At 58.4% G+C, this 20,664-nt stretch overlaps 1 protein-coding gene across 3 annotated transcripts; it reads right to left on the reverse strand.

The window, feature by feature from the left end:
* Nucleotides 1–105: 105 nt before the first annotated feature.
* Nucleotides 106–18,458, reverse strand: LHX6 (LIM homeobox 6). Of its 3 annotated transcripts, XM_075054859.1 has the most exons (10): nt 18,329–18,458; nt 17,671–17,811; nt 17,226–17,408; nt 17,026–17,147; nt 10,883–11,103; nt 8,050–8,150; nt 7,870–7,965; nt 5,689–5,863; nt 4,873–4,976; nt 106–3,079 (listed from the first exon to the last, which is right to left on the reverse strand). In XM_075054859.1, exons 1-10 carry the CDS (start codon nt 18,401–18,403, stop codon nt 3,059–3,061), a joined length of 1,239 nt encoding a protein of 412 aa, XP_074910960.1. In that variant the 5' UTR covers nt 18,404–18,458; the 3' UTR covers nt 106–3,058. The 3 variants fall into 3 exon arrangements, with proteins under 3 accessions (XP_074910960.1, XP_074910956.1, XP_074910959.1); XM_075054855.1 differs by having other exon boundaries at nt 17,026–17,408; XM_075054858.1 differs by having other exon boundaries at nt 4,881–4,976; nt 17,026–17,408; nt 17,671–17,736; nt 18,329–18,415.
* Between the last annotated feature and the right edge of the window lie 2,206 nt (nt 18,459–20,664).

Here is a 20,664-nt window from a genome sequence, read left to right on the forward strand (position 1 = left end):
TACAGTTGAGTATTTTCCATACACATAATTAGCTCTAAAACTGCACAAGCTGAATTGCTTCCAGTTTTTGCAAACAATTTGGGCTTAATATAAACAGAGCCTGATTTCTGAATTAGCAAAGCTGCTCCTGGCTACTTACGGAGGAAAGTGCCCCGGAGCACAGTCTGTGGGGGGCAGTTGGCCCCACGGGTAGTGGTGAGTCCACTTCCACCGAAGAGCAGCACCTATGCTCCCTTGACCCTCTGCTTTGCACTCCAGTCCTGTCAGTGGTATCAGTTACAAAAACGTTGATATACAGTACATTTCACAAGTGGGTTTTTTCTGATCAGTAACTAAGCTGATATTTAGCAGATACATATTTAATAGTTTCCCTTTCATTGCACCACCGAGACAGAAGATAAATGCATCAAACCATTTTCTCCCTCAACAAAACGGTTGTGGAAATCTCAAGTACTGTCGGATGTCAGGTCAAGTTACAGCCTGAAGTCTCTCCTTCAGTCTTAAATGAAATAACTACCCATTCGTTTGTGGCACTAATTCCACAACTAAACGATCATTAGGATGCGCAAGCACAAATGGAGGAGAAAGTTGGGCCCCAGCAACCCTGCCAACCACCACCAGCATCTTAAGGCTGTTGCATGCGGACACAGCGATCCACCTCAACCTCGCGATTACAAACGCTCCACCAACAGCCAACGAAGGGAATGCCCGTCCTTCACTCATTGCTACGGACAAGGACAAAAGTGACTCCAACGGGTGCAACCGATGACTGTCCCCTCCCTGAGGGGACACCTCTGCAGCAGTGGTTCCAGTCAGGTCAGGTGTGCGGGAGTGCCTTGTCACTGGCTAAACACTGGAAGTGGTTACTTGCACATCAGGAGGTGACAATAATACTTTGCAGACTTAATTTCCTCTCTCCTTTCAAATGTTTTTTTAAATTGGGGATAGAGCTGCTAGCTGCTGGCTGCAATTAGACAGAATACTGGCCTAACTGTCCAAGGTATTACCATCATACTCTCTCTCTCGCTCTGTATTTTTTTTAATATATATACACACACACACAGAGGTATATATGTGTGTGTGTGTATATATATATTTGTTCCAACAAGTATCAATGCATGCTTGTACTCAGTTACTTCTCAAGCCAAGAGATCTTGGTGGCCACCTCAGCAGACATCCACATCTCCCTACACCATTCCCCGTGCGGTCAGAGCGGCGAGCGTGCCTCACGGTTAGCTGGAGCCACATGTCCGGCCGTCGGTGTCACACGGAGCTTGGGGGCACGGTCAGGAGAAGGCTTGCCTCGTGTGCAATACGGGCTGGCCAAACCAGTGGGATGGCTGCCCACCCGGCTGATGCTGGAGATTGATCCAGGATCTCCCAGAGAGAAAAACACATGTATCTACAGTTCGAATTAAAAACAAGTTATGTAACGGATGGATCCTGTCTTCTGTTCCTCAGGCACAGTTCAGTCATGTTATGCACTAACTGTGGCTCATAGTAGGCTTTCACATTCTTGGAAACGCGGCCTCGCAGACACTTAGCAGCAAGACAGACCCATGTGCTTGCATGGAGAGAGGTTTCATTACAGACCTGCTCTTGGCTTGGTGCAAACTGAGAAGGGCTGGCAAAGGCTACTTGTTTACTTTTTGTTATTACCGTCAATGGAGGATCATTTCGGAGTTTCTTTCCTGATTTGGGGCCAGACTGCCGAGCACTTCCTCTGCTGTTGCACTGAGCCCTGCGGTGCCTGCCCCGCCGGCAGCAGTCCTCATGGGCTGCGCCGTCGTCCGAGGACTTGGCAGGAGCAACAGCCGCGCTGCAGCAAGGGAGAACAACAGGAGGGCAGAGGGAATCAGAGCGCTGCTGTCAGGTAAAGGAATATGCCAGCACCTTGCTGTCCACTCACTCAGCTAGCGACTGCTCCTACTGGCCTCACTGCGGTTTTCGCCTTTTTAACTGGTCTCCAGTTTCTACCCCACTGTTTCCACTGACTGAACTTGGGTCCACACCAGGGGAGAACATTTCTACACCTTTACGGCCAGCTTCCATTGAGGATTTCCCAGTCCCAGAGTATGGAGTGTCTGAGAGTTTTGTGTAGGTACACTCTGAAATCACCCATTTGTGATCCAATATGACTCCAAGGAAATAAAGTAGCTTGTTAATAAAGAACAAGAGTAAAAAATAAAAAAAAAATTAAAAAAAAGATTTGGCAGATGGCTGTGAGAGGAGAGAGATATTCGGTGTTCTAAGAACAAGTCAGCAATCAAAACTTCAGGGTGCTAAACCTGGCTCTGCCACCAACCCCCACGGTTCCTCTCACTCAGTTTAGGACATCTTGGTTTCCCCTCCTATAAAACGGGGGGAAAAACACTAAGATTTACTTACCTTAGAGTGATCAAAGGACATGTGATTCTAAAGCACTTTGAGGAGGAAGAAAAACTGCCTATTTCCAGCTGGCATCATGTTTTCCACTTAGTGGAGTCTCAGCTACCCGCGAGTTTGGCTCAGGAAGGTCTGTGTATATATCGAGTTGCTGAGCCAAAAAGCCCATTTCAGATTTCACACATGCAAGTGGAAATAAGGAGGGATGTCCGGGAACTGACAGCGCTTCACTGGTGCAAAAAGAGAATCAGGCCAAACCACGTAAATTCCTCCTTCCTTTATGTTCAGGGGTGATCATCGACCCCCCCTGAGACTCAGCATGTTCTGGTTTGTTCATATTCCCATGGGTTTGGGAGCAAGATTTGCAAGCACAGTAGAGTCACTAATTTTGACTGTGTCTGGCATTGCCTTGGAGAGACTCACGGTCATTCTACAAGTCCACAAGAAACAAGTGAAAAATGTAACTCTGCACTCAACACACACATACACAGAGTGTCGCTGGAGAAATAATAGTGGATGTTAGGTGCTGGTCAATGGAAATAACTGAGAATGCTGGATCTGAGTTTCTCCTGCATGACTGATAACAGTTGCCTCGGGCTGGACGCTGTGTTTCAGCGGCTGAGGGGCAGTGGTGCTGGTAGCGCCATGGGCAGATGAGGAAGAGTTCGCGCAGTCAGTACTGAAAGAGGATGACCTAGTGGGAAAAATGGGAATCGAGCGTTAGCTGCTTTCAGAGACAGACAGCCCTCGCAATGGAAATGTGTTTTCAGGGACCAACAGAACAGACATGTGCCCCGCTTTGGCAGCCGCTTCCCAATGGAAAAACCCTCTCTGGAACTGCTGTCTGCCCGGGAGCCGCCAGCCCTGCCCGCGGAAATGAGCTGGTCGGGGAAGGCACGCGCGGCAGCCGAGAAGCCCAGGCGGGAGGTGACAGGACTATGGCAGCACACAGCCTGAGAGAGGTGCACCTCCGGGCACGCCTTTAGCTGCGAAACCATATCATACTGGGCAACACACTGGAACCAGTATCTAATTTATTTCTTCTGTGATACGGCAGCTACCAAGAAAGATGAAGACCATTACCAACGGTCCTTACTCCATCCACCTCACTTGCTAACCAGCACAGGCTTCCCTCAAACCACTACACCTCGTTGCTCTGCAAATACAGCATCTGTCCTTGCCATCAGTCAGGGGGAGCAGCCGCCGAGCTGGTCACAACTCGGCTTTCCCACAGCCGCTGCGCTGGGTACCCCGAGAGGAGTGGAGGGGGTGCCCCATGCGCAGAGGGAAACGGAGACTTAGCGTTTACGTGTGTTTTCCCAGGATCTCAGCTATCACTGCTCTTAAAAAATTTTGGATGTGGAAAAAGAGGCTGCTTCAGGTTTCAGGAATTCAACATGCAAGTGATTGTTTGGCAAAGGAGCTGGTTGGTGGGCAGCTCTGTGTCCTGAGAACCCAGTTCTGCAACAGCTGCGAGCCAGTAATTGCACCTAAATCACAGGAGCTGCTTGCTGCAGTGAAGTTTCCCTGAACAACAGCACCAGGACTGTGTAATATTTTCTGAAAACTCTCCAGCTTGCTGTGCATGACAAAATGGTAGCATTTAGACTGAAAAAGTAACTTTACTGTGCCCCTGCTTGTGCTTATCAAAACAGAGCTCAATAAGCTATCATTGCTGCACTGAATAGGGAGAGATTTGAAGAGATGCTGAGAACTTCTAACAGTAAAGACAAAATCTAAAACCAGTAAGAGTTGCCAAAGGCTCAGTGTTTCCTCAAAATGAAGTCACTTAAACTGGGATCCTAAATAAAATCTTATGAGCCTAAGCACGTTTCAGAAGTTTTGCCCCTAAATAAGCTGTGTGTTAGAACAGACAGATACTTTAAGTGCTGAACAGAAAAATATCAACATGCAATATTGTTTCCTGGCCAGACATTGTGAAACAACATTCCTGCTTCAGATATTGTAACAGCCAGTTGTTATTTTTTTAAGCAATACTGGAATCCCCAAGAAATGAATCTTTCTTATTAACTCACAGAAAACCAGAGAGTTAGCACATGCGAAAGGCCCCCCCTGCTCTCTTGTTAACAGCCAGTTGCTGTTCACACTGACAATGTGTGCAGGCAGCTGAGGAACAGAGCAGGAGAACGGAGCTCGTTGCACATGGGAAGGGGAGAAACCAGAGAGAGAGGAGCTCAGGCAGGAGGGTGTCAAAAGCCTTCAGTGAATGCAGGCACAGCATCCCAGCACATCACAACAACGAGGGGTATTTAGTGAAGAACAAAAGTGATGCCATTTTGACCAACAGTTGGTACATCAATCTAGGGCCACCAAAATTAAGAAAAGACACATGAGTGGGCGGCAGCTGCCAGAGATCATGGAGAAGCAGTGATGCTGACAAGAGACAGCAGTGGCAATGATGTTACACAAAAATCTTTGCTACAGTTGAAGTTTGGCCCCAAAGCCTGAAACAGGGACTACAATTACCTTCTCACCCCTATTAGATAGTGGTCCTTCCATGTCTGCTTTGAGGTGCACTGGTGGAGCAGTGTAGGGAAGTCTACAGTGCACTTGTCCACACTGTACCTGACCTGTGGATGAGAAGAGGCTTCAGCCTCTGTTACTACAAACAACACACGCCCTCCAACCGGCACGGTCAGGCTTCCACCAGGGAGCAGCTCGGGACACGTGTGGAAGAAGTGGTGCCCGGTGGATCAGGCAGAGGCACAGCAGGACCCACATTTTACTACAGCCTGCGTGGGCGAGGGAGGGGAGAAGCCTCGCAAGAGTCACGGAGCCAAAACCTCCGTCCAGGCATGACCAAAGCTGCCCGCCACTCGCAAATGATTCATCGGCACGTGGCAACTGTTAGAGAAAGCAACTCTGATCTTCTGAGCAGGAAGGAGACCACTTGACCACCGAGCTCAACAGAGCACATTCTCGCCTCTTCTCCATGACAAAGAAAACACAAGGAGGGCCAAGAACCAGTCTGGTAAAACCCAGGCAGTGACTTTCCTGGGGATGAGGTATGGAGGGAAAGAGGCTGCAGCAGCTCCCTCTCCCCTCCCCTCCTTCTCTCATCTGGGGCTTCCTCGTAAACGGGTCTTCAGAAAATCCCAAAGACAAAGTTTATCAAGACCACGAGGAGGAGGAGCAGCATGGGCACCAGCCGTGCACCCACAGTACAAGAGCGTTTTTGACAGCGCTCTGTGCCGTGTTGCTACCCCCTGCTCCCGGGGAGCACCCCACTGCCCTGCCGTCCCCGAGCACCCCGCTGCCGGAGCTCCGCGACCCGGCACTTACTTTCTATGTATCCGTGCAGCGTCACCATCCGGGCCCGCTCCGGGCTGCTGAAGGGCGAGTAGTGAATGTCATCAGAGAGCGAGGAAGGGATGCGGGATGGGGGGGCTCCCGAGGGCGGCACCGTGTGCTGGGGGGTGTGTTTTTTATGACGGGCTCTGCAGTTTTGAAACCAAACCTGAAACAAAAGCAGCAAACCCTGTGTCAATGGAGAGACAATTGATTTGAAGCGTGGTCCTTCACCAAGACCCTATGATGGGTGTCTCTTCCAAGTTTTTTTTAAAAAAGCAATCAAATTTAGAAATCTGCACGCTGAAATACCTCACCAGCATTCCACCAGCTTCCATAGCTTTGTTTTACACTCACTAGAGCAAGAGTTTTGTCTCAAGACAGTACAAACATCAGGGTGCCTGAAGTGGCATCTGTACTATTGATTTGTCTTGGTTGTTCTTTATTAGGGTAATTAAAACTTTCAAGCTTATCGCAGGAGTCACCGAGTGAAACACCCTGACCAGGTGATGCAGAAACTCACATTAATGATCACATTATTCCCTCCCACACTAAAATATTTTTAACAGCAAGCTGCTCCCTGAGCTCGAAGGGCTGTGAAAGGGGCTCGAAGGACTTTGGTAACAGCACGGTACCGGCCGGGGGAGCAGCCAGGCAGAAACACTCCTTGTACCTGAGCTTTGGCTGGGTTCATCCATCCCTGCATATGCAAAGCTTTGTCCCTGCACGGCTTCCACTGTAAACAACAGGAGCACTTTTCAAGGTCTTATTTAGATTTTAACCTTCAACCCCAGCTAGCCTGGCCTAAAAACACAGCTGAGATCAGCTGGGAAATGCATGAGCATTGCAAGGCAAGAGACAAGGGGAGACAAAACTGAGTAAAAGCTTAGACTAGGAGATGTGACTTTAGGGACGATGAAAACAATATTGTTTTAATCACTTGTGGTTTATCATATTCAAGAACCACATCAGCAGAACATTAAAGCTGAGAAAGGAGGGTACTGTGGTGGGATACAGCCCTAGTACATATGAGCAGCAGGTATGAGCCTTCTGACCATATCTCACTGCTTTTAATTAAAGGAATAGTTAGGGGATTACATCCTAGAGTTAAAACATGCGTGGAAGGGAGTTTTTTTATGCTAATGTGGTGATTTCTTTCTTATGCTTTAATTTTCGAAAGATAGCTGGGAGGAAAAATCTTCTCCAAGGCTGAGCAAAGATCAGCTCTCAGGCCGAGCGCGCTGGACCACAGAGAAGGAAACAGTCGTAGCATTTGACAAATTGTTTCCTGTTCAAAGCGCCTTTAAAAAATATCCACATAAAAAATAGCTCAGTGTGCAGACTGCTTGATCTTTAGCTAAATGAAGAATCTCAATAACTGAGGCTCGAGCCAGATTTTCACACACGAAATTTAAATGTGTCATTGGCAAAACAATCCTGGATGAAAGCTCCAAATTTATTTTAATCACTCATGTTTTTATTGTATGCAGAAAGTATGTCAGCAGAACATTAAAGTGAAGAGTATAAATGTCACCAAGGGGAAAAGCTGGGCTGTCTACGGAGACAGCGAGCTGGGAGTTGCAGAGGGGGCATTTCTCAATCCCTACGGCACCGGTCTCCCTCCCCTCCCGCACAGCACAAGCGTGGGGACTTCCCTGCCACCATGTCCCCCGGGGCTGAAAAAAACCCTTTTTCTTTAAAATTCTCGAGCCCAACGCTTCCCGAAGTGAACCAACTTTGCCTGCTCACAGCGGGGACGGCTGCCGACTGCTGGGGAAGTGCCCGCGCTGCCCGTGCCTGCTGTCAGGGCAGAGCACTGAGCTCTGGGACTGTGTGCTAACGGCAGCTTTATTGGGACTGGCCGGGGCTGTATGGGTTGTTTTTTCATTGCATCATAAGAGGGAAAAACAAACAGAAAACCCATGAGTGAGACAGAGGAAAGGCAGTGCTGGCATCACTACTGGAGCCGATGAAGCCGACATGCCGGTGAGGCAGCACAGAGCTGCTGGATGCCGCAAGTCTGAGGGTCAATGCGCGGGAGCGAGGGGCTACGGGGATGTGAGCCCTGTCTAGCACCAGGCTTTTGGTGCACCCCCTCTGCCCCCTTCCTCGGCCCTGCTTGGGGCTGCTCGGCCGATGGTGCCTGCACCCTGCCCACCCCTGGCCGCCCCTCACCTGAATGACTCTCCGACTCAGCCCCGTCATGTCCGCCAGCTTCTGAAGCGTTTGTGCGTCGGGGTTGTTGTCCTGAGCAAACTGTGCCTGCATAACCTGGAGTGGGGAGAGGAGACAGGGGGTCAGGATGAGGCCGGGCAGCCGCAGCCCCTACGGCCCCCCCAGGTCCAGCCCCGCTACCTGCAGCTGCTCGGCGGTGAAGGAGGTGCGGGCCCTCTTGGCCGGCTTCGGCTGGCTGTCCTGCTCCGAGGGCACAGCCCCCTCCAGCGTGATCCCATTGCCTACAAGAGAGAAAAGCCCCGTGTGCCGCAGGTCAGAAATTCTGCTTGCCTGACTGCCAGCCCCGCGAGCAACGGCCGCTCGACCGGGGGACAACACGCCTGGCATCGCAGCGTGGGGCACCCACAGCATCCCTTGCTGCAAGCAGTAGGAGAAAGAGCAGAGCCGGCACTGCCACTCGGGAGCTGCCCCGGGCTGCTGAGCCCCTCCACGCGCTGGGAAGGAGACACCACCGGCCCTGAAGAATTTACTGTTGAATTAAGAAAAAATGCAGCAAGTTGGTGGAAGCTAAGGGGAATGAGGGATGGGGAGATGGCAGCGGGAACGTGATGTCAAGGCGGTGTGTGAAGGAAAGCGCTGATGTCCCGCTAGCCCTGACTCGCTGTCACTGCTTGGCCACATCCTCCGGGGAGCAGCTCAGAAGGGGACCCTGCCTCTGCCGGGCTCACAGACATCCATCACTCCTGCCCCACACTGCTCCCCGCGACCCTGTCTTCCCCTGCAGGCGCTGCCTCCATCAGTCGTTTCATTTGCTCAGAGCATTTGGGCTCTTTACTCCTTTCCCCGGCCCCAAAACCTCCTGGCACCCCTACCTCCTCCTCCTCCTGGGTCACGGAGCAGCAGCAGGAGCAGCACCGTCCCCACGGCCTTGGGGTGCCCATGCTCTGAGCAGCAACCACACTAAGGGAGACGTGCCAGGGGCGACTGTCCACCCACTTGCCAAGCACGGTGTCGGGGTGAGCCCAGCCATGCTCGCACAGCTACGGAGCCTGCAGGGAGGGTGGCCAGAGCTGGGGTCCCTCATTCCTCACTGGGGTCCCTCATTCCACACTGGGGTCCCTCGTTCCTCACTGGGGTCCCTGCTGCAGCCCAGGTTGTACCCGGTCCGGCTGTTCTCGGCAGTGCTGGTCAAGCACCGACGAGTGATGGATGAGGGAGGATGCCTGCGCGGGGCTGGCGCTCGCCCCGCTCCCAGGATGCGCCTGTACAACCCGGCACTCGCTCTGCAAGCTGGACCGGGCTGTGATTGTCTTGGCTTGAGTTGAAGGACTTTCTCATATAGTTTGACTTGTTCTTTTCGGATGATGAATGGGACTCTGACTTCAGCAACATCTGTTTATTTTTCTTGTATGTAAAACCTCATGTGCAGAAGAAATTGCTGGGTAATTACTGGAGGGGGGGGGACCGTAGCTCTCCAACTCTGCAGCAACTGCAGCTCTCCAAAGCGATCTCACCCCCTTCTCAAAACGAGGGGACACTTGGACACTGGTACCCATGCAGGACACTCACCACGTGCCCCAGCCCTGCCCTGACACCGCGGGGCTCAGCCCACACCAGCAAGACCTTAGGAGCAGCAGCAAACCCACCGCTCCAGCCCTCGGCTGGGGTAACGGCTCTGCGGGACCCCCTGGCGCCAGACCCTACCATCTTCGCACCAGCCCACTCCTCGGGCTGTGTGCCTTCTCCCCCTCCATCCCTGCTCCCCGCTGCCTTGCTCGCACCTCTGCAGCAGCCAACCATATGGACCAACATGCTGCGAGCTGCGTCCCAAGCCGAGACCCTCCCAACCCGACCGGGCACTCTGTTTTCATCCTCTTACTCAAACGTTGTAAACAGAAACACATTATTTTCATGTCAGGTTGTTAATGGTTTCCACATGCTGCACGGGCCGGGACATGATGTTTCCCTCCTCATGCCCACCAAGTGCTATGAAGGGGCACAGAGGGCTGGAGCCCTGCTCCCGGCTGGGGGCAATGCCCCAGCCCAGTCCAGCCCCAGGAGGGTCCCAGGCATGGGGACCGGTGGGAAAGCAGCCCTGGGCACTTCCCTCAGTGACTCTGTAGCTGCACAGCATCCATGGGCACCCTTCCCTTGCCCGGCACAGCGCCCATGTGTTAAAAGCAAACAGCCTCGCAGCCACCACAGCCGTCATTCCCCACAGGCACAAACGCGGGAGAGAGATGAGCCCGGCCTCAGCCCGAGCCCATGGGCAGGACCCGGCTGAGCTCCCACGGCACCGAGCCCAGGGGGTTGCCTGCTCCCCTGAGCTGCGGTTGCTGCCGTATCAACATAGCTCAGGTGCTTTCCAACGCAGGACAGCCCCCGGCACTGCCTGGCCTCCTTTGTGCACCGCTTCAGATTAATCCCGCCGATTTGTTGCTCCGAGCATCTCTCTGCCCGCTGCCACGCAGGAGGATGGGGCCGGGCTCAAGGGGACAGGAGCTGCGGTGCTGCGTGACCTCGGTGTCACCGACTTGATTGGGAAAGCAGAGGCCGGCCAGCTGCTCGCGGCGCGCCGCGGCGGGGACAGCAGCGTGCGGCGCGGTCCAGCTGGGAGCGGCACGTCCCCAGGCGGGCAGGGCGGGTGGAAAATGAGGGGAAGGTTTTGTCGGATCGCCAGCTTTCCCACCTTCTTAGATTTATGACTCACAGCCTCAAAATCCCAGCGGCTTCCTCACGCACTGCACAGCGGGCTGCGCGGGACCAGGGCCTCGTCCCCGGCGTTGCCTGTGGCACACGGGTCTGCCACGAGCCGCGGGTGCTGCCGGCACGTCGGCCACCCCCACGAGCCCTCTGCCAGCCCAGGGCCTCGCGCTCAAGCCTCCCCAGGGCCACCCATCGTCCCCTTTTGGCGACGACGGGACCAACCCCGGCACCCTTGGATGGGGGTCAGCGCGTGGGACAGGGACGGCCCCCGGAGCGAGGCCGCGACCGCGGCATTGGGGCTGCGTACCGTTTTCCGCCGCTCGCTTGAGGTTCTCTATCATGGTGTCGTAGTGAATCCGGCACAGCACCTTCTCCTCCACCAAACCGAACTCCTCGCCGGTGGAGAGCTGCCGCTTGCAGGAGAAGCAGGCGAAGCAGGCGAGGTGGTAGGCGTTGCCCCGCGCTCGCCGCACCCAGTCGCTGGCGTAGATCTGCCTGCCGCAGCGGGCGCACTTTGTACCAAACCGGCTGCGGGAGGAGAAGAGGCAGGATGAGGGCGGGCAAGGGTGAGGGCAGGCAGCACGACGCCGGGGCGCGGGCGCTGCTGCTGGCCCCGTCGCTCGCCCCATCCAGCCCAAACCCACCCCGACACCCACGCAGGGAACGAGCTGCGGTGAAACCGCCCCACCGGTGCCGATCCCCGGCGGCAGGGCGGCACGGGCAGCGGCGCGGGCAGGAGCGGGGCGTTGACTCGCCCCGGCCCCGCGGCGCCAGATGCGGCCAAGGGGCTGAGGTGACGCAGCGCCATGATTCAGCTTCCAAGCCCGTGGGCTTTTTATTTTGATAACAGCCAGTGTGAGACTCGGATGGAAACTGTGTCAGAGCTGGTTCTCTCCCGTTGCCATAAATCAAAACATGTGTTTTCTCCTCACACGTACAGGCGCATGCATCTGCTTTTTCCTCCTACGAGGAGTCTCCTCGCTGCAAGAGGACGATGATCGTGCCTATGTGAGTTACGCTGGAAAGTAGCTCAGTGCAATGAAGAAGCAACAAGATGGCCAGGATCCCTGCACCGGGCGTTTTGCGCACTTCTGAAAAAAAACATTTCTGCCGGGATGCTGCTGGCCAAGGGTGGGCGATTCACGGGGAGCAGCAGACGTGGCCCCGTGGCCCTGCAACCCCGGGTCGGCGCCTGCCAGGAGGTGCTGCCTGCAGCACAGGCAGGGTCAGGCGCAGCCTTGGTTTGGCTTCTGCATTTTGGTATTACTGCTGCTTAAAAAAATAAATGCAATGAGCAGCAAGAGCAGCAGGGGAGAAGCGAGCATCTCCTCTGTCACCACAGAGCTGATGCTGGCTCCGACACAGCCCTGATTGCAGCCGCTGAGCTTTCCCGCACACCCCCGGCACACCAGCTACCGCTGCCTCCGGCTCCTGGGGGCTCCCACCCGGACCCCCACCGCAGCCGGGGCCTGCGTGCTCCCGACGCCCGCGCTGGCCGGGGAGCGGAGCTGCTGCCACCCCTGCCCGAGCAGCTCCAGCATCTCTCAGCGCAGGCACAAAACACCGAGAAGGGATGACCACACCAAATGGCAGGAGATACCCCGCACCGCAAGCCCCTCGGTTTCGGTCGGCCAGAGCAGCCCCGGCCGCCGCAGACGGGTGGTGGAAGAGCCCAGGTCAGCCCACCGCAGCCAACGGGCGCCGACCCCACGCCGCAGAGCTGCTGCCCGCCGTGGGCTCAGTGAGATGCAGAAAGACCGTCCTGCAATGGAATTACTAATTGCAAAACTATTTGGGAGGAAAAGAAAGGTTTAAATTTTTCAGCCTGACCATAGCTGACCAAAAAAACCCACCCCAAAACGCTGCTTCAGAGAGGACATTTCTGTGCTGAAATTATACAGAGACCTAGCTAAGAGACTTCACTAATTTACTTCAGATGGGAACATTGTAAACTGACTTTGTGCCAGCTAGTTTATATAAACGCACAAACAAAAGAACTGTATTAATTTTTTATTTAGAAGTAAAGATCATTCCTGTAAATTGAATTACTTTGAACAATGTGCTATGTAAACAGTCGTACTTGCTGAACGGTATCAAACGAGGGGCAGGCTTACCAAGCTAATAGCACGTGGTAATTGCTGCTCCCCGCTTGAATCACAGCTTGCTGCAGGAAGGGGGGGAACACAGCATGGGGACAGGCACATCCCGACGCCTCTGGGACAGAGGGGAAACTGAGGCACAGGGCACCGCACAGGAAAGATCACACGTTCCCATCACACACCAGCTGGGATCTGGGAGAGACACCCAGGTGGCCCCAGACCCACATCACAGTGTCCCCCCGGGGCCAGGCGGGACCCCCAGGTTGGTGGCAGTTCCCAGGGAGCAGGGCAGGGGCTGCTGAGGGCGCAGGGGCTCGGGGGGCCGCAGCAGCCGGCGCAGACAGGGGCTGACACCACTGTCCCCTGCAGAGCCACGGCACAAGCAGCGCCCGGCGAGAGGCTGAGGCTCGGCAGCCAGACGCGAGCACGGGGACTGCGCAGGCTGCGGCACCGGCAACCGGCGATGCTGTGCCTGTGGCTCTCGGCCAACACCTGCCTCCGGCACCGTCCGCAGCGATCAGGTTTTACAGAAACCACGCTGAGCTGGGGCTGGGCACGGGCACCCGCTGTCAACCCAACAGAGACCATCACCGCAAGCAACGCAGGAACGGGGAGAGAAACGCCTGCAAGCAGGCTGCTCTGACCCGTCAGCACTGGAAATAACAGCTCAAAAATAAAATAGACTTTAGTTCACCAAGCTCACGGGGCAGTGAGAGTCCAAAGAGCCCTGTCTGCTCAGGGTGGCAGAGCACCGGGCGAGGGGCACCCCACGGCTCCTGCCACCCGCCTGGCGGGGACAGGGACGGGGCCACACTGCAGCAGGAGACGCAGAGCCGGAGACTTTCTCCGAGCCCAGCACTGCAACACAGGCTGGGGCATCACCAACGTCTGCCGGAGCCATCGGCTCAGGCCCTGCACGTAGTTTGTGGTGGGTTGAGCGGATGCTGCCAGCTCTCCGCAACGGTTTGCTCTGGGAGATGGAAACTGCCAACAACATTACCGGGAAAGACTCATCCCAGAGAGACTCATTCCAGAGACACTCATCCCGCCTCCCCCAGGGGCGGCCACAACATCTGGGGCACGGGAAGAGCAGAGGCGGGAGGACGCCCTGGTGCGTTCTGGCTCTCATACGTCGCTCATACCCGGGTGCCGCAGCTCCCTGAGCCCTGCTGTCCATCCCTGCCTGCGGGGACAGGGCAAGGGATGCCTAGCGCCCAGGGCCACCCACAGCTCCAAACATTCCTGTCACCTCATGAGTCCTTTCTGTAGGAAGCCCCTAACACAGCCCCCAGAGTCAGCTGCAGCTTCCAGACATCACCCCAAATCGCACAGCAGACCGGCAGCGGGTTGTCGCAGCGAGTCCATCTCCACGCCGAGCCACGGCAGTGCTCGAGCGGGAGCATCGTCCCAGCAGGGCACGACGGCGAGGGGTGACGGAGGTCACCTGGGCCATAGCCGAGCTGTGGATGCCAGCTCACCCGCTGGTCTCTTGCTGTCCCAGCCCCCAGGGACACGCCGGGATGGGTGACCCCGTGCTCGTGTCCCTAAGGGCTGCCCAGCACGGCAGGGAGCCACAGGGTCCCAGCGGGGTGTTGTGGGAATCACACTGGGATCACACCGGGCCTCCCTGCGACCGGAGCTGTGGGAGCTTGGCCGTGAGCGGCCCTCGCATTGCCCGAGAACACAAAGTCCTGCTCAATGAGCTCCAATTTTAATTTGGTCCTCCTCGAAGCGCTGGAGCCCTGGATGCCAAATGCAATTATTTGACAAGACACAGGAAACAGCAGCATTTGCTTAAAAACACACACAAGGCCGCGGAGCCGCGGCAGCGCCAGCACTTACGCAGCCCCTCATGCAAACGGGGAAGGGAAGGTCGGACAGACCAGGCCTGAACGCGCTCACCGGCGGGCAGCGGTGCCTGCCCGGCAGCGGGGCAGTGCCCGTGGACGGCCCCACGCCTGACGGCCCCCCAGCCCCGGCTGCCCGCGAACAGCCCCGGCTCCCGGGGAATTAGCGCTGGTGGGATAAAAGCCGCCGTGTGCTCCAAGGCAGAGCGCATCCCGCCGCCCCTTCCATCCGCCTCGGCTCCAAAGACCCGCACGCGTCAAGATGGGTTTTCTGCTTTGCTCTTAAAAAAAAAAAGAACCCCCACACTTCATCTGCAGCAAATAATAAATAAAAAAAATAAAAATAAAAAACCCAAACCAAAACAAAACCAAAAAACACCATCTCAAGAGTCAGGTTTGTCCTTTACCGAGTGCTGGGTCCCGGCTGTCCTGGGCTCACCAGGCTGTGGGCCGGGATGCTCCCGGGAGCCGGGCGGGTGCAGGATGGGACCGGGGCCGGGAGAGCGGCCCCCGAGCCGGGTTTGCCAGGGGGCAGCCGGGGCGGGGGGGGGGGGGGGGGTGGTCAGCCCCGACTCGCCCCGGCCCCGGCGAGCGGCTCCCGGCCGCAGACCGGCACCGACGGCGCGGCTCGACCCGGCGGGATCCGCCGCGGCCGCCCTCGGTAGACGACGGGAGCGACCCCCGCCCGCTGCCCCCCGCGGACACCGCAACGGGACCGGCCCGGGGCTCGGCCGAGGGTCACCGGGAGCCCCACGGACCCGGGGGCTGAGGGGGGGTGTCCCCGCTCCCGCCCGGCTCCAAGCGCTGCCTCCGCTGCCGCACGGCGTTTCACAAAAAAAAAAAAAAGAAAAAAAAATCAAAACGCAAACCAAAAAACAAACTAAAACCCCCCAAACCACAACCCCCCCCCATCTTTTTATGCAAAAGGCAAGTGCGAAGCGCGGTCCGGGAGCCCCCCCGGCCCAGCCGCCCAGGAACTGGGGGGGTCCCGCGGCGCCTTCAGCCATTTTCGTTTTAGTTTTCCTTTGGCATCCCCGGTACCGGCGGGCAGAGACCGGCGGAGCGCCCGCTGCCTCCGGGGTTTCTAGCTAAAGAGGTTCATTTTTAACAGATGTTCTTCGCTTTATTTGCTCGAAGGCAATTTAGAGAGCCAGGCGCTACTTTAAAACCGCCTTTGGAAAGGTCCACTCTTAAAAAAACCCAACGTTAACGGCATCGGAACGGTTATTAATTAACGAAAGCGCTGAAAGTGCCCCGAAGCAGCACAAGGGCACCGCGGACTTCCCCAGACCTTTCTGTCGGGAGCGAAGGAGATTTCGGCGAGATCACCAAAAACCAGCAGTCGAAAAATAATAGTAATAATAATAATAACAACAACAACAACAACCGGGCGGGACGCGGAGCGCCGTGGCCCCCCGGGGACGGCTCCGGTTCCCCGCAGCCCCCGCAGCCGCCTCCCGGAGCCCGAGGAGCCGCGCACCCCGCGGCGGGAGCCGGTGCGGCGGGGACGGGGGCTGAGCCGCCGAGAACCAAGTCTTTGGAGCCCCTCTCCGTGAAACCCACCGGCAGAAATCTCCAAGGTATTTCCCCCCGCCGTCCCCCCCCCCAGCACACCCTGCCCACGGCACCTTTGTCCGCGGAGGCAGCCCCGAGCCCTCCGCCGCGGCGGGAGGATGCTGCCGAGCCCCCCGAGCCCCCCGCCGGGGTCATTCTCATTTCCTGCCCGTGATTCCCCTTCCTCCGGGGGCAAACGGTATTCCCTCATCCTGGTGGGATGGGGAAAGTCCGAGCGGGGAGCTCTGGTGTTGAGTTAAGCCCCGGTGAGGAGCTCCGTCCCCTCACGCCACTCTTTGTGGGGGGAAAATTCGTGGTTTAAGGTTTAGAACCAAAAGACCGTCGAAGCCAGAAACAGCCTCCCGGCAGGACACGCTCCCCCGGGGGGGTGCAGGTCCGGACCGAACGCGACGGCACCCGGCGAGCCCCGGCCCGGCCGCAGGGACTTGCGGTGCCGGTAATTTGTTTCGGTTCTTTTCACGCACTCCCGGCCACGGACGCTTCGGCATTTCGGATGCCACACGGCAGACAGAGGTTTCCAAAAGCCGTTCGGCACCGCAGACCGTCAGGTCCGCATTTAACCCTCCTGGCAGAAGCCGGGGCGATGCCGTTCAACCAGCGTTTGCCCAGCCGAGGGGACAGTTCCCCGCCGCGCCGAGGGGCACCGGGGCTGGGGGCGACCCGCAGAGCCCCGGCTGGGGGGCACGGGCACCCGGGCAGCGAGGCTGGGGGGGTCAGGAACCCCGCCGGGAGGTGGTGCAGCTGCCCCCCAAATCCCCTTCCTCCCCGTGCCCCGAGGGGACGCCTCTCCCCGCCGGCTGCTCCGGGGAGCCCGGCGGCTTTTTCAACCCCTTCTCCCCGCCAAGCGCCGGAGCAGCCCCGACCCCCTCGGCAGCCGGCCCCCCGCCCCGGAGCCGGGGTTTCAACCCGCAGCTGCCCGTGTCCCCTACCTGAAGTAGTCCATCTTGCAGAAGATCTCCTTGTTCTTGATGTAGCAGCTGTGCTGCTGCCGCAGCGAGGTGCGGCACACGGAGCACTCCAGGCAGCGGACGTGCCAGATGAGGTTGTTCACCTGCGGCAGAGAAGGGGGCTGAGACCCGGGGCCACCCGCCGCCCCCCGCCGCCGCCGCCCGCCGCCCCCGCCGCTCACCTTGAGCAGGTACCGGTCGAGGATCTCCAGCCCGCAGCTGGAGCAGACGTTCTTGCCGGCCGACGGCGTGGAGGAAGAGGAGGATGGCGGGGAGCAGACGGACGGCGTGGAGGGCGTGCTGGGCGCCGAGCGGGCGTCCTCCTTCTCCAGGGCGCCGGGCAGCGGCTCCCCGTCGGGCTGCGACTGCGGGCAGAGCCGCCGCGGGGCCGTCAGCCGGGGCCCCGCCGTCCCCCGCGGCCCCGACGCGGAGCGTCCCGACGGGTCCCCGCAGCCCCCGGCATCCCCGGCCCGCCGGGTCCCCGCAGCCCCCGGCCCGGTGCGTCCCGGCGGGTCCCCGCAGTTCCCGGCATCCCCGGCCCGCCGGGTCCCCGCAGCCCCCCGGGTCCCCGCAGCCCCCCGGCATCCCCGGCCCGCCGGGTCCCCGCAGCCCCCCGGCCCCGCTTACCATGGCGCGGGCGTGGGGGTCGAGGCAGCGGGCGCTCCCCTTGGGCAGCGGCTCCGGCGGCATCACCTTGCGGGAGAGAGCGGGAGAGGGAGGCTGCGGCTCCATGCGCCGGGCGAGCGCGGGGCACCCTATATAAACCGCCTCAAAACAATAAATAAGAACTTTCTAGTGGCCATTTAAATCCTTTGCAACAAAAGCTGCGTCTCTTTAATGAAGCAATTTGAATGTGGATTGAATTCTCTCCCTGCCTGCACTTAACCCGGGCCTCTTGAAGTAATCGCTCGGTTCCCATGCGAGCCAAAGCGCTGAAAAAACCCCACAAACTACCTGCAATTAGAAATTGCCGTAAATGCCCGAGATAAGAGGTACCCAGAGTGTCAATTCCGGCTGTCAATCAGGGAATCCATCAGGCCACCCAAAGAATTGCAAATTTGATTTTTTTAATGGTAGTAATTAAAAATCGAAATTCTTCCCCCTCTCCCTCCGCCGAGCACAAAACGCCCCAGAAAACGCCGGGATGGAAAATCCTCCCCTTCGGGCGCGGGAGGCAGCGACCGGCCCCGGCCCCGGCCCCGGCCCCGGCCCCGACCCCGGCCCGCCGCCCTCCCCGGGCTGCCCGGCCCCGCTTCCCGGCCCCGACGGCGGTACCGGCTCTCACCTTGCCCGCCTCGGCGCCGGCCGGGACGCGGCGGCCCGGGCCCCGGGGCTGCCCGCCCTCATGGCTCCGGTGCATGGGGCGGGCGCGCCCCGCTCCGCCCGCCGCCGCCGCCGCGCTCCGTACCCGCGGGCGGCGCGTCCCGCGGCCGCCGGCAGGAAGGGCGGGGAGGGAGCCGCGCCGGCCCCGCTCCCCCGCCGGGGGCGGCCGCGGGCCGGGCAGGAAGCCGTGTCCCCCCCCCCCTCCGCCGCCGCCGCCGCCGCGCCCCGGGGGCCGCCCGCCCGCCCCGCCGGGCCCCGCTACCTGCGGCGGCACCGGCAGCGGCACCGCCCGCGGGGGCGGAGGGCGGGGGGGGGAAAGAGAGAGGGGGGGGGGGGCCCCGGTCCGGCTCGGGTCCTCCCCCGCCTACGCGGGCGCTGCCCGCCCCGACGGGGCGTACGGGCCGGGGCCGGCCCCCGGGGGGCAGCGGCGGGACCGGCCGCCGAGCTCCCCCCCCCCCCCCCCCCGCCGCCGCGGGGCGGGCTGGGGTGCGGCAGGCCGGGATCGCGCCCACCGCCGCGGCGTCTGGGCCGCCCGCCTCTGCCCGGGCTTCATTAGTAACCTGATAATTCCCCAGCAAAGCCCCGGCAGCGGTTCCACCACGGAGTTAATTGCAGGACGGTAACGTGAGCTGATGGCGGCCGGGGATGGATCCTCGCCGTTATTGGTTTTGACAGCTAAATTGTTAACCGAGAGGGAAATCAGATGAAAGCCATTTTAGAATAAATACAAGACATTAGGTTTAAGCATCGGGGCTGCGAGAAAGCCCGAGAAACCCCGAGGAAGCTCAGCCCCGGGCCCGCCGGCTCGTCCTCCCCTCGGTCCTCGGCTCTGCGGAGGCAGAGCGACGGGGCGACGCGGACAAGTGCGGAGGAGCGGTGCTGAGAAAGGACAATTTAAGCCGCTCGTCCACGCTGGCGGGGTCTGAATGAGCTCCGACTGCTCCAGAAGAAACACGTAGGAGTTTTCACGGACACAGCCATGAAAGCCGTCTGGCCCCCTACACAGCACCGGTCGGAACAGGGCGACGCGGGTTTTGTTTGCATCCGAAAGCGATGCAGGGCTGTAACGGCCACAGCACAGCAACGCTGACGGCTTTCTCTACTCCCATAATCACAGAGCAGGCGCTCTGGGCCCCGCAAAGTCAGAACGGGCTGAGGAACAGGGTGACTTCAGCCCAGCCTCTGCCTTTCCCCAGCCTCGGGATCAAGTCTCGGCCCTCTGGGCAGCGGGTCGCCTGCCGAGGACAGGTAGATCTCCGAAGCATGAGTTACACAGCTGCTGCCTGCACCAGGAACATGGCCTGGGCAGCACTTGGGGAATGCCAAGCAGTGAAGTTACAGGGTATTAACACCAACTTCATCCCCTTTCTTACCCCCGACCCGCTCCCTCCCCCAGCGCTGGTACGAGGCAGCGACGGGGAGGCTGCGTGTCACTGAGCAACCCGGCCGGACTCCCGAGATTTGGGGTTGGGCACGTTATATGTTCCCACAGGTGAAGGCGTGGTTCCGTACCCGCCCCAACTGAGGGAGTCTCACCATGGGCAGGAAGATCATTGAGGAAAAACCCACACCATGGACACGGTGAACGTTGTCCTTGGTACCCCACCGTGCCCCTGGGGATTTGCTGGAAATACAGGGGAAACAAAGCAACCCCTAAGGGGATAGGGCCATAAGCCAAAGGTAAGAATCAACCCCTAGATTCCTCCTCGGGGGAGCCGGGCACCAAGCCCAGCCCTCCTTCCCACCGCCAGCCTGCCAACCTCCGTACTTACGGCTTCGGAGCCAGCCGCATCTTCCACCAAAGCGATGCCACGCTTCCCGGTGCTTTTCAAACCTATTTTATGACGGTTGATATGCAAAGCCCCAGAGCTGACGCTCATGAAAAAACGTTACTGAGCCTTTGCCTCCTCCCAGCTCCAGGGTTAGAAACTGTCTGGTTTTGCTGTGCTATCACCGCTGGCTGCCGAAGAGGCTTGGGGCCTTCGGGAAGCTGCAGCATTCCTGGGAAGCGCAGGCAGCATGAGCGCCTGCCAGGCCAGTGGCAGCGGGAATGACCGACACAAACACCAACACCAACCTGCAATAAAGCTCCCCCAGGTCTGAGTCTGGCCGAACAACAGACAAGGCACTTCTGTTAGTGACTGTGGTAGTGCAGAAAAAAAAAAATTTAAAAAAAAAAAAAAAAGACTGATGCTATTGTACCCAGATTTGTATCAGTGGACTTCGGCTGATGCCAAGCATTTACCACCCTCACTTCCTGCTTGCCACCCTCACTTTCCTGGAGGAAAACATGCATTT

Source organism: Buteo buteo, chromosome 23 (genome assembly GCF_964188355.1).
Source record: "Buteo buteo chromosome 23, bButBut1.hap1.1, whole genome shotgun sequence".
NCBI lineage: Eukaryota > Metazoa > Chordata > Aves > Accipitriformes > Accipitridae > Buteo > Buteo buteo.